The sequence below is a fragment of the Strix uralensis genome, chromosome 33 (genome assembly GCF_047716275.1).
Source record: "Strix uralensis isolate ZFMK-TIS-50842 chromosome 33, bStrUra1, whole genome shotgun sequence".
NCBI lineage: Eukaryota > Metazoa > Chordata > Aves > Strigiformes > Strigidae > Strix > Strix uralensis.
In genome coordinates, this window is record NC_134004.1 from 1,619,884 (window position 1) to 1,633,110 (window position 13,227).

The following is a 13,227-nucleotide window of genomic DNA, read 5'->3' on the forward strand; positions in this document are numbered from 1 at the left end:
CCCCCCCCCCCCTTGATACTGGAAACTACAGAGAATTGGTAGAAAACAGGAATTTTTTTTTTTTTAATTTAATCATTGATTTTTATTCTTTTTTTTTCCCCCTTACCCCATAATTTGGGGGTCCCTGAGACCCACCCCCCCCGCCCTGCTCGCTGACTCTGCTCCGTCCCAGCCCACCCTGTGCCGAGCGGGAATCAAGTGCCAACCCCCCCCCCCCCCCCCCCCAAAACCTCACCGAGGGGACGGGCTCTGCCACGGGGTTTTGGGGTGTCGTGTGTGTCGTGTGTGTGTCCCCCCGCCCCCCCCCCCCCAGTGACATTCCCCGTTGTCCCTGATGGAGCTTAATTTTCCTATGGAAACACGGCGGGGGGGGGGGGCCTTGATGGGGTCCTGGGGGACCCCAGGGATGGTTGGGGTGGGCCCTCCCCCGTGTTTTGGGGGGGGTTGGAGGATTTGGGGGGTTTGGAGGATTTGGGGGGGGGGTGGGCAGCTGGACCCGATCATCCCCGTTTCAGCTCTGCAGCACCCGGGTCCCTCCCCTGCTCCATGCACCCCATAGGCCCCCCCCCAACACCCCCAGCAGCCCCCCAAAACACCTCCAGCCATTCCTGGGGCGGGGGGGGGGACACACACATAAAAACGTGCCTTGATAAGGGGGTGACAGGCTGGGGACGAGCCCCCGCTCCCCTCCCACCTCCCCCAGACTTTTATATCCCCCCCCAAGGGGTTACGGGGCTGGAGGGGGGGGGGGGGACATTGGGGTGTCAGGACTGTCCCCGAGGCTTCCCCCAGCCCCCAGCTTTAATCCACTGTCACCCCTTAATCTTGGGGGGGCCGGGGCTGGTCATCTATGCAGCGGGGGGGGGTGGGGTCGGGGGGGTCTCACAGGATCCGGGCCCCCCCCCACTGGCAATAATTCTCTCTCCCTGTCAAGACTGTTTGATCTTGTCCTGTCTGTGCTATATATTAATTTTGGGGGGTTTTTTGTTTTTTAAAAATCCGGTGGCCGATGTAATAACACCCAAAACATGTTTTTGGGGGTTTGTTTGTTTTTTTTTTTTTTCGGTTGGTTGTTTGTTTTTTTTGTTGGGTTTTTTGTTTTTTTTTTTTCTTTTTCTCCCAAAGTGCTATTTTTTTGTACAAAAAGACTTAGATTAAAAATGTTAGTTTTTTTGGGGCTCCTTTGTAAACGGGGAATGACGATTTCTTTTTGTAATAAACACGAGTCGCTGGCGTTGTCTGGAAATCTGCGGGGGTTCAAATTGGGGGGAGCACGGCCTGGTTTTGGGGTGGGGGGGGGGGTTCAGCCTCAGGTGGGGAAACTGAGGCACCGAGTGAAGCTGTGACAAAGTGGGGGGGGGGGCGGAAACTGAGGCCGGGAGCGTAATTTTGGGGGAAACAGCCGTGCCTTGGCGAGGGGGGCGGTTGGGTGACGCTCCCACCTGGGGCACCCCGTCCCGCTCTCCTCCCTGCTGCGGGGGCAGCACCTTCCTCCTCCTCCTCCTCCTCCTCCTCTTCCTCCGGTCAGGGCCCACTTTCTTCTTCCCACCGGCCCCCGCACGCGTCCCGCCAGCTCCGTCCGCGCCGCCGGAGGCACCCATGGGGCTGGCGCCAGGGCTGCCAGGTGGGTGCTGGGCCCCCCCCCCCCCCCACCCTAGGGTGCAGCTGGGGGGGAAGTTTGGGGTGGTTTTTTTTGGGGGGGGGGGTGCTATGAGCCATCACCGCTCTGTGTGTGTGTGTGTTCCCCCCCCACCTCCATCCAGGCCCCCACAACCTCAGCTGCGTCTCCTACAAGCACCCCAGCGTGCGGGGTGGGTTGGGGGGCGCAGGGGGGGCCAAGGCTGGTACCGTCCACTGCCCCCCCGGCCAGTGCTGCATCGGCATCTGGAACCAGAGTCACGCGCTGGTGCAGGGTGAGACATCCCCCCCCCTCTATCTGGGGGTGTATCCTGATGTGGGGGGCAGGGGGGGGTCTGGTGCTATCCTGGGGTGTTGCTGGGGAGAAGGGGCTGGGGCCTGATCCTGCCCTGGGGGGTATCGGGGTGCGGGGGGGGGGTGTGTGGGAAGGGGCTGGGGCAGGATGGAGGGGCCTGATCCTGCCCTGTGGGGTATTGAGGTGCAGAGGGGGGGTGTGGGAAGGGGCTGGGGCAGGATGGAGGGGCCTGATCCTGCCCTGGGGGGTATTGAGGTGCAGGGGGGGGTGTGGGAAGGGGCTGGAGCAGGATGGAGGGGCCTGATCCTGCCCTGGAGGGTATCGGGGTGCAGAGGGGGGGTGTGGGAAGGGGCTGGAGCAGGATCCTGCCCGGGGGTTTATCAGTGGGGGGCAGAAGGATCTGGGGAGGATCCAGGGGCCTGATCCTGCCTTTAGGGGCAGTTCCGGGGGCCGGAGGGGGGAAGCCCGGACACCTGGATCCCTTCCCAGCTGCTGCGCTTGACCTTGGCCTTGAGAAGCAGCTACAGCAGCGCTGGGATGGAGCAGCGCTGCGGGGGGGGTGTCCCAGGCAGGGGGGGTCCCGGGGAGGGGGGGGGGGTCCCAGCCGGGGTTCCTGCCCCATCCCAGCGCTCGGGGTCCCCCAGCCAGCACCCTGGGGTGCTCTGGTGACAGGAGTGGTGTCCCCAGGCTGCTGGGGGGGCGGGGGGGCCGCCTGCCCCTCTGCCACCTGCACCCCCAGTCCCGCGGGCCCCCCCGGCGGCACCGTCCTCGTCTGCCTCTGCCACGGTCACCTCTGCAACGGCAACGCCAGCGGGACGGGGACAGCCCTGGGACTGGGGGGGCCCCACCACGGCCCCGGTACTGGGGGGCACTGGGGGGCACTGGGAGGCTGGATGGGATCCACTGGGAGGCCAGGGGTGCTGGGGATGCATGGAGGGCTGGGGGGGGGGACACCCCATGGGGGACCCTGAGGCTGTCAGGGGACCCACGGAGGGGTGTGGGACCCATGGGGGGGCTGGAGAGCCATGGGGGGGGGGGGGGCTTGGGGCCCATGGGGGATCTGGGGGGGGACTGGGGGCCCTTGGAGGGGACTTGGGGCCCATAGGGAACCTGAGGGGAACTGGGGGGGCCCATGGGGGGGAGTGGGGGACCCTTAGAGGACCTGGGGGGGGCCATGGGGGGCCATGGGTCCCATAGGGGACACATAGGGGTCTGGGGGGGCCCATGCGGGGGACTGGGGGACCCTCAGGGGACCTAACGGGAATGTGGGTCCCAATGGGGGGGGGCTGGGACCCGCAGAGAGCTGGTCCCCATGGGGTCCCCAAAAGGGGGGACCACCCCACCCCAGACATCTGGGTCCCTGGTAGGTCTGGGGGGCCCCGTGTCACTGCAGCCTCTGTCCCCAGCGCCCAGCCCTGCGGGGTCCGCGGGGACCCTGTGGCTGTGGGGGGCCGGTTCCCTCCTCCTCCTCCTCCTCACCTGCCTGGCCGGCTTCGGTAGGGACAGGGACACGGCGGGGGGGGACACGGGGACCCCCGGGCACAGGTCACGCCCTGCCCCGTGTCCCCTGGGTGTCCCTGGGGGCGGGTGTCCCCAAACGCCACCTCTCTGGTGTCCCCAGGGTTCGCGTCTTGCAGGATGTGGGGGGTCCCCAAGTGTCGTGTCACTCTGTCCCTGGGGTCGGGGGGTCCCCCGTGTCCTGGGGAGCCCTGGGGGGGCGGAGGGTCCCGGAGGGGGTGGCCCCAGTGTCCCCAGGGTGCAGGAGACCCCGGATGGGGGGATCCCGGGGGGCCACATCCCCTGTGTCCCCAGGGCGGGGGGGTCCCAGGGGTTCCTGATGTCCCCAGGTCGTGTGTCCCTGATTATGGGGGTTCTCTGGGTGGGGGGGTCCCCTGTGTCCCACATGTCCCCCCTGCCAGGGCTGCAACGGGCGAGGACCCCCACGAGGCGACAACCCCAGGGGTGCCGGGGGATCGGGGTCCCCCTGGAGCCTCCCAGCACGGACCTGCCTGCGCTGCGCTTCCTGCAGGTGGGGGGCACCCACGGGGGGGGGCACCCATGGGTGGGAGGGCACCCATGGGGGATCCTGGGGGGACACCCATGTTGGGGAGACACGATGGGAGGTTCGGGGTGGGGACACACCCGAATGGGGGGCACTTAAGCGTGGCAATAGTGGGACCCACCTGGGGGCACCCGTATGGGGGGGCTGGAGGTCACCCATGGGAGGGGCACAAGGAAGCCCAGAGCTGAGGGTGTTCATGGGTGCCCAGGACTGGGTCTACTGGGTTTGGGGTGCCTGGGGGACCATGGGGCTGGGGACACCCATGGGTGCTTGGGGGTCCCTGAGTATGGGGGTTCCTGGGACTGGGGACACCCATGGGTGCTGGGGATCCCTGGGTGTGGGGGTTCCTGGGGCTGGGGACACCCATGGGTGCTGGGGATCCCTGGGTGTGGGGGTTCCTGGGGCTGGGGACACTCATGGGTGCTTGGGGGTCCCTGGACATGGGTGTTCCTAGGCCCAGGGACACCCATGGGTGCCCAGGGCTGCCTGGGCCTGGGCTGACCCAACCCCAGCTGGGATCCCAGGGGACACCCGGGGTGTCACTCCGGGCACCCATGGGTGCTGCGGGTGCCGGCAGGTGCTGCAGACGGGGCGCTTCTCGGCGGTGTGGCGGGGCACCCTGCAGCAGCGGCCGGTGGCCATCAAGGCCTTTGTGGCCGGGGCGGCCGGGCGCTTCGCAGCCGAGCGGGCCGTGCACGGGCTACCGCTGATGGAGCACGACAACGTGGCGCGGCTACTGGGCACGGGGGGGGCCGGGCCCCAGGCCCGCGGGGGGCTCCTGGTCCTGCAGCTCTACCCCGCCGTGAGTGGGAGGTGGGAATGGGGGGGGTGGGCACAGGGTGCTGGGGGTGCTCATGGGTGCCCGAGGGGTGCTGGGGGGGTGGGCACGGGTGTGTACGGGCGGCTCAGGGTGTGCGAGGGCTGCTGGGGGTGCACGTGGGTGCGCACAGGCGGCTCAGGGTGCGCGTGGGTGTGCAAGGGCCGCTCAGGGTGCGCATGGGGTGTGCAAGGGCTGTTCAGGGTGTGCGTGGGGTGTGCAAGGGCTGCTGGGTGTGCACATGGGGGCACACTGACCACTCGGGGTGTACACAGGGGTGTACACCGCCTGCTGGGGGCGTGTGCGGGTGTGCAAGGGCTGTTCAGGGTGTGCGAGGGCTGCTTGGGGTGCAGATGGGTGTGCACAGGCAGCTCAGGGTGTGCATGGGGTGTGCAAGGGCTGCTGGGCGTGCACATGGGGGCGCGCTGACCACTCAGGGTGTACACAGGGGTGTACACAGCCTGCTGGGGTGTGCACAGGTGTGCAAGGGCTGCTCGGGGTGTGCAAGGGGGTGCACAGGCAGCTCAAGGTGTGCATGGGGTGTGCAAGGGTTGCTGGGGGGTGCATGGGTGTGCAAGGGTTGTTCAGGGTGTGCATGGGGTGTGCAAGGGCTGCTGGGCATGCACATGGGGGCGCACTGACCACTCAGGGTGTACACAGGGGTGTACACAGCCTGCTGGGGGCGTGCACGGGTGTGCAAGGGCTGTTCAGGGTGTGCGGGGGCTGCTTGGGGTGCAGATGGGTGTGCACAGGCAGCTCAGGGTGTGCAGGGGGGTGTGAAAGGGCTGTTGGGGGTGTGCACGGGTGTGCAAGGGCTGCTCGGGGTGTGCAAGGGGGTGCACAGGCAGCTCAGGGTGTGCATGGGGTGTGCAAGGGTTGCTGGGGGGTGCATGGGTGTGCAAGGGCTGTTCAGGGTGTGAGAGGGCTGCTGCAGGTGCACATGGGCGTGCACAGGCGGCTCAGGGTGTGCCACGGGCTGTTCAGGGTGCACATGAGTGTGCAAGACCCTGGGGGTGCACACGCGTGTGCAGGGGACTGCTTGTGCGTGTGGGAGCATGGCGGGGGGGGCGGGCTGCTCGTGTTGCACACGCAGTTTGTGCCACCAGAACACGGGGAGCCCCTGTGAGCCGGGGGGGGGCACGTCTGGGTGTGTGCTGCCACGTGTCCCCACATGTGTCCCCACGTGTGTGTGACCTGATGTGTGTGTCCTCACGTGTGACCCTACATGTGTGTGTGACCCCACGTGTGACCCCAGGCGTGTGTGTGACCCCACACGTGTGTCCCCATGTGTGTGTGACCCCACGTGTGTGTGTCCCCATGTGTGTCCCCACGCGTGTGTGACCCTACGTGTGTGTGTCTCCACGTGTGTGACCCCACGTGTGTCCCCATATTTGTCCTGTGTGTGTGTCCCCACGTGTGTGTGTCTCCACATGTGTGTGACGCCACACATGTGTGTCCCCATGTGTGTGTGACCCCACATGTGTGCGTCCCCATGTGTGTCCCCACACGTGTGTGACCCCACGTGTGTCCCCACATTTGTGTCCCGTGTGTGTGACCCCACATGTGTGTGTCCCCACATGTGTGTCCCCATGTGTGACCCCACATGTGTGTCCCCATGTGTGACCCCACATGTGTGACCCTATGTGTGTGTGACCCCACGTGCGATCCCACGTGTGTGTGACCCCACGTGTGTCCCCACGTTTGTGTGTCCCCACGTGTGACCCCACATGTGTGACCCCATGTGTGTGTGACCCCACGTGTGACCCCATGTGTGACCCCACACATGTGTGTCCCCACGTGTGTCCCCACGTTTGTGTCCCGTGTGTGTGACCCCACGTGTGTGTCCCCATGTTTGTGTGTCCCCACGTGTGACCCCACATGTGTGACCCCATGTGTGTGTGACCCCACGTGTGACCCCATGTGTGACCCCACACATGTGTGTCCCCACGTGTGTCCCCACGTTTGTGTCCCGTGTGTGTGACTCCATGTGTGTGACCCCACGTGCGACCCCACGCGTGTGTGTGACCCCACGTGTGTGTCCCCACGTTTGTGTGTCCCCACGTGTGACCCCACATGTGTGACCCCATGTGTGTGCAACCCCACGTGCGACCCCACGCGTGTGTGTGACCCCACGTGTGTGTGTCCCCACATGTGTGTCCCCACGTGTGACCCCACGTGTGTGGGTGATCCCACGTGTGTGTGTGTGACCCCACACGTGCGTGTCCCCACGCGTGTCCCCAGGGCTCCCTGCGGCACTTCCTGGGCCAGCACGTGCGGACGTGGGCCACCAGCGTGCGCCTGGCGCTCTCCCTGGCCCGCGGCCTGGCCTTCCTGCACCAGGAGCTCTGGCGCGACGGTGAGCGCGGCCACTCCTGCACCGAGCTCGCCCGCTCTCAGCGGGGGTGTCACCCCCTTTCCCGTGACCCCGTCCCCTGTGTCCCCCCCCCCAAGGCCTGTACAAGCCCAGCGTGGTGCACCGGGACCTGAGCAGCCAGAACGTGCTGGTGCGGGAGGACGGGACCTGCGCCATCGGGGACTTCGGGCTGGCGCTGGCGCTGCCACCGCGCGCCCAGGCTGGCACCAGCGCCCGGCACAGTGTGGCCATCCGCAAGGTGCTGGGGACAGGGATGGGGACCGGGACAGGACAGGGATGGGGACAGGGATGGGGACGGGGAGGGGACGGGGATGGGACAGGGATGGGGACAGGATGGGGACAAGGATGGGGACAGGGATGGGAATGGGATGGGGACGGGACGGGGACAGGGATGGGGACAGGGATGGGGACAGGGGTGGGGACAGGATGGGGACAGGATGGGGACAGGGATGGGGACAGGGATGGGGACAGGATGGGGACAGGGATGGGACAGGGGTGGGGACAGGGATGGGGACAGGCATGGGGACAGGGATGGGACAGGGATGGGGACAGGGATGGGGTCAGGGACAGGATGGGGATGGGATGGGGACAGGATGGGGACAGAGATGGGGACGGGATGGGGACCGGGATGGGGACAGGGATGGGGCTGGATGGGGACAGGGACAGGATGGGGATGGGAAGGGGACAGGATGGGGACAGGGATGGGGACAGTGATGGGGACAGGGATGGGGACGGGGATGGGGCCAGTTGGGGCCAGGGATGGGCCAGGGATGGTGACAGGGACGGGGACAGGATGGGGATGGGATGGGATTGGGATGGGGACAGAGATGGGGACAGGGATGGGGACGGGGACAGGGACGGGGATGGGGACAGGGATGGGGAGGGGACAGGATGGGGACAGGCCCCTCGCATGCTGCTGTCGGCGCAGGGACAGCCCTAGTGCGAGCCTCCCCCGGGTGCACATGCGGGGGTGTATCCCCCCCCCACCCCGGGTGCCAGGGGCCGTGCGAGCGCTGCGGGTGGGCGCAGGCGGGCACCCAGCGGTACCTGGCACCCGAGATCCTGGACGAGAGCCTGGACCTGCGGGCCTGGGGCCGCGCGCTGCTGCAGGCCGACGTCTACGCCCTGGCCCTGCTCCTCTGGGAGATCCTCTCGCGCTGCCAGGCCCTCAGCCCCGGTGAGCACCCATGGGTGCCCCCCCAACCCTGCCCTCAACCTCCCAGCTCCCTTGGGACACCCTCCCTGCCCCGTAGGAGCGCCCGTGCCGGCGTTTCGGCTGGCGTACGAGGCCGAGCTGGGTGCCAGCCCCACGGGTGCCCAGCTCCGGCGTTTGGCCGTGGAAGAACGGCGGCGGCCGCTGATCCCCCCCGCCTGGCACCGCGCCCCCCAGGTCAGCACCCCCCCCACCCCCACCCCCTGGGCACCCACGGGGTGGGACTGGGGAGGGGGAAGGGGGGGGGGGTGCCCTGGGGTGCTGAGGGTGACCATGGGTGGGGGTGACCCAAGGGGGTCTGTGCCCAGAGGGTCCCAGGGGTGTTTGGGGGTGCCCAGGGGTGGGGGTGACCCAAGGGGGTCTATGGCCAGAGGGTCCCAGGAGTCTTTGGGGGTGCCCAGGGGTGTTTGGGGGAGCCCTGGGTTGCCCATGCCCGGCATGGGGAGGGGCGTCCCTGCCCAGGCACCCCAGGGGTGTTTGGGGGTGCCCATGGGTGGGGGTGACCCAAGGGGGTCTGTGCCCAGAGGGTCTCAGGGGTGTTTGGGGGTGCCCAGATGTGTTTGGGGGTGCCCTGGGGTGCTGAGGGTGCCCATGGGTAGGGGTGACCCAAGGGGGTCTATGCCCAGAGGGTCCCAGGGGTGTTTTGGGGTGCCCTGGGGTGCCCCTGCCCGGGGTGGGGAGGGAGGGTCCCAGCCCAGGTGCCCAGGTGTGTTTTGGGGTGTCCAGGCATGTTTGGGGGTGCCCTGGGGTGTTTGGGGGTGCCCTGGGATGGGGGTGACCCAAGGGGGTCTATGCCCAGAGGGTCCCAGGGGTGTTTGGGGGTGCCCTGGGGTGCCCCTGCCCGGGGTGGGGAGGAGGGGTCCCTGCCCAGGCACCCCAGGGGTGTTTGGGGGTGGTCATGGGTGGGGGTGACCCAAGGGGGTCTCTGCCCAGAGGGTCCCAGGGGTGTTTCAGGGTGCCCAGGGGTGTTTTGGGGTGCCCTGGGGTGCCCATGCCCGGAGTGGGGAGGGGGGAGCCCTGCCCAGGCACCCCAGAGGTGTTTTGGGGTGCCCATGGGTAGGGGTGACCCAAGGGGGTCTCTGCCCAGAGGGTCCCAGGGGTGTTTGGGGGTGCCCTGGGGTGCCCATGCCCGGGGTGGGGAGGGGGGGGGGGTCCCAGCCCAGGTGCCCCGGGGTGTTTGGGGGTGCCCAGGGGTGTTTGGGGGGTGCCCTGGGGTGCCCCTGCCCGGGGGGGTGTCCCCCTGCTTGGGGGTGTCATGTCTGGAGGGGGGAATCCCTGCTGGGGTGCAAAGGAGACCCCCAGCTTTGGAGGGGGGGGGGGTGTGTCCCTCCTTGGGGGGGTCCCCCTGCCGGGGGGGGGGCTGTGCATGTCCTTGCCTTTCGGGGTCCCTTGCTTGGGGGGGTGTCATCATGCTTTGGGCCCCCCCCCGCCCAGGAGGTCCTTCTAGGGGCTCTCCCGGCTGTGGGGGGGGGCGGAGGGGGGTCCCCACTGAGGCCGGGGGGGGGTTCCCGCAGTCTGGGGGGGGCTCTGCCGGAGCTGCTGGAGGATTGCTGGGACCCGACCCCGAGGCGCGGCTCTCGGCCGAGCGGGCGCTCCAGCGGCTGCAGCGCCTGGCTGCTGCCCCCCCCCCGCCGTTACCGGGGCTCCCCCCCCCCGCTCCCCTCCTCCAACCTCCCGCCCTCCCGCCGGGGGGCCCGAGCTCCGCGCCGCCCCCCCCGCAGCTGACCCAGAGGTGGGTGCGGAGGGGAAACTGAGGCACGGAAAGGGGTGGGGGGGGGGAGGCGGGGGAGGGGGACACGGGCGTCCTGGTTCAATCCACCCCCCCCCCCCGCCCCCCCCCCGCAAGCGACACGGGCGTCCGCCCCCCCCCGCCCCGGGGAGGACCCAGGAGTCCGCCCCTCCCCCGCTTCCTACCGGGCGGGGCCGCGGCCGGAGCGGAGGGCGGCAGGTGGGAGCGGACCCCCCCCCCCCCCCTCCCCGTACCCCCAAATCCTCCCTACAGCCCCTGTGCACCCCCCAGTCCCCCCTGCACCCCCAAATCCTCCCTGTGCACCCCCAAATCACCCTGGAAACCCCCCAGATCCCCTCTGCACCCCCGGAACCCCCCGATGCACCCCCAAACCCCCCCGGAAACCCCCCTATGCACCCCCCAAATCACCCCCAAACCCCCCGGAACCCCCCTGTGCACCCCCAAATCACCCCTAAACCCCCCGGAACCCCCTGTGCACCCCCAAATCACCCCCAAACCCCCCAGTACCCCCCTCTGCACTCCAAATCACCCCTAAACCCCCGGAACCCCCCCTCTGCACCCCCAAATCACCCCTAAACCCCACAGAACCCCCCCTCTGCACCCCAAATCACCCCTAAACCCCCCGAAACCCCCTCTGCACCCTAATCACCCCAAACCCCCGAACCCCCCTCTGCACCCCCAAATCACCCCTAAACCCCACAGAAACCCCCTGTGCACCCCCAGATCCTCCCTTGCAGCCCCAAATCCTCCCTGCACCCCCTCTGCACCCCCCTGTGCACCCCCCAAATCACCCGTGAACCCCCCAGATCCCTCCTGCACCCCCAAACCCCCCTGTGCATCCCCAAATCCCCCCTTGCACCCCCAAATCCTCCCTACAGCCCCTATGCACCCCCCAGGCCCCCCTCGCAGCCCCAGAACCCCCTGTGCGTCCCCAAATCACCCCCGAACCCCCCAGATCCCTCCTGTGCCCCCAGAACCCCCCTGTGCACCCCCAAATCCCCCCTTACACCCCTCAATTCCCCCCTGCACCCCCCCGACCCCTCTGTAGCCCCCAACCCTTCGCGCCCTGATCCCCAGTGACCCCTGAACCCCCGCACCCCCAACCCCCCGCGGGTGGGGGGGGGACACAGGACAAACGGCTGCCCCCCCCCCTCCCTTGGGGACCCCCTTGGAGGCAGTCAGGGGGGGTCCCCACAGTAGTGGAGATTCCCCAGGGACCCCTCCTGGGGTGTTGGGGGGCCCCTGCTCACCCCCTGTGGCCCCCCCCCCCCCCAGGTCCCGGAGCTGTCACCTGCCATGTGGGGCCCTGGTGCAGGTAATGGGGGGGGGGAGGCAAACCAGGGGGGGACAGGGACACCCCCAAAGTGTGGGGGGGCTGCCCTGACCCCCACTCCTGCCCCCCTGGGGCAGTGAGGGGGTCGGGGTCCCCCCCCTCAATTTTCTTTCCCCCCCCCCCCACCAGGGCAGCCACCCCCCCCCAACCCCGTGTACCCCCCAAACCCCACGTACCCCCCCCAGCCCCCGCCCCCCAACCCCACATACCCCCCCCAGCCCACGTACCCTCCCCCCGGGGTACCCCCAAACCCACTGGGGGGGCCCGGGCAGCCCCCGTACCCCCCTGGCCCCCCCCCATACCCCCCAGGGGCTCCCCTGGCCCCCTCAGGGCCCCCCCTGTGCCCAATGGGACCCCCGGGGTGCCCCCCCCTGCAGCCCCCCCACCCCGGGGTGCCCCCCCTGTACCCCCCCGGGCTGGACAAGAAGGCGGCGAAGAAGATGAAGAAGAGGATGAAGAAGGCTCATAAGAGGCACAAGGTGAGGTGGGGGGACGTGGGGGGGGGGGGGGGCACATATAGGGGGGTCACCCCCAGACCCCCCGCGGTCTCATAACTGTCCTGTCCCCCTGCAGCGCTCTTCGTCCTCCTCCTCCTCCTCCAGCAGCGACTCCGACTGAGGCCACTGTCACCGCCCGGCGCCCGTCTCCTGCCACGACCACCCGTGACCACCCGTGACCACCCGTGTTCTCCTGTGTCCTCCTGGGGACCATCCACGGTCTCCCGTGTCCTCCTGTGTTCTCCCGTGACCACCCGCGTCCTCCTGGGTGCTGGGACCACCCGGGACCACCCGTGGCTTCCCGTAGCCAACTGTGTGCCCATGACCACCCGTGTCCACCCATGTGAAGCCACGACCACCCCGTGTCCACCTTGGACCTCCCATGTTCATCCATGACCATGTGGGACCAGCCAGGACCACCTGTGACCACCTATGACCACCCATGTCCATCCATGACCACCTGTGTCTGCCTGTGATGTCCCGTGTCCACCCGTGTCCACCCATGTCCACCCATGACCACCCATGTCCACCCATGACCACCCACGACCATCCGTGACCACCCGTCTTCATCCATGACCACCCGTGTTCACCCATGTTCATCCATGACCACCCATGACCACCCGTGACCACCCGTGTTCACCCATGTTCATCCATGACCACCCATGACCACCTGTGTTCACCCGTGACTACCTGTGTCCATCCATGACCACCCATGACCACCCGTGACCACCCATGTTCACCCATGTTCATCCATGACCACCCATGACCACCTGTGTCCACCCGTGACTACCCGTGTCCATCCATGACCACCTGTGTCCACCCATGACCACCCATGTCCACCCATGACCACCCATGTCCACCCATGACCCCCGTGCCTACCCATGTCCCCATGCCCATGGGGTGCCCCCATGTCCCCTCACCCCGTGGTCCCGGTGGTGGGCCCTGGGTGCTGGGGTGCCCCCGCTGCCCCCCAATAAAACCCTGGGACACCCCCCTGTGTCCACGTCTCCTTTGTGCTGTTGGGGGGGGTCGGGGGGGTTGGGGAGCTGCCCCTTTGCCCCTCAACCTGCCCCCACCCCTATTGCCCCTCCTGCCCCTTGTTGCCCCCATGGTCTCCTCCCCCCCCTTATTGTCCCCCCTGCCCTCCATTACCCCCTTCCTGCCCCCTTCCCCCCTGCCCCTTATTACCCCCTTGTCCCCTCCCCTACTGCCCCTCCTGTCCCTATTGCCCCCCCATTCCCTCCTCTT

At 68.1% G+C, this 13,227-nt stretch overlaps 1 protein-coding gene and 1 long non-coding RNA gene across 3 annotated transcripts; both read left to right on the plus strand.

Moving 5' to 3' along the window:
* The first annotated feature begins 1,599 nt into the window (after nucleotides 1-1,599).
* Nucleotides 1,600-11,229, plus strand: AMHR2 (anti-Mullerian hormone receptor type 2). The gene is given in 14 exon segments (XM_074853597.1): nucleotides 1,600-1,624; nucleotides 1,764-1,913; nucleotides 2,621-2,791; nucleotides 3,340-3,429; nucleotides 3,853-3,962; nucleotides 4,573-4,797; nucleotides 7,054-7,168; nucleotides 7,264-7,424; nucleotides 8,216-8,363; nucleotides 8,440-8,576; nucleotides 9,093-9,097; nucleotides 9,914-9,951; nucleotides 9,954-10,131; nucleotides 11,124-11,229. Coding segments are annotated over 14 exon segments (1,659 nt in total).
* A 192-nt stretch (nucleotides 11,230-11,421) lies between these two features.
* Nucleotides 11,422-12,971, plus strand: LOC141936664 (uncharacterized). Of its 2 annotated transcripts, XR_012626776.1 has the most exons (3): nucleotides 11,422-11,464; nucleotides 11,860-11,961; nucleotides 12,056-12,971. It is a non-coding gene; the product is annotated as an uncharacterized LOC141936664 (long non-coding RNA). The 2 variants fall into 2 exon arrangements; XR_012626775.1 differs by lacking the exon at nucleotides 11,422-11,464 and having other exon boundaries at nucleotides 11,702-11,961.
* Nucleotides 12,972-13,227: the final 256 nt, after the last annotated feature.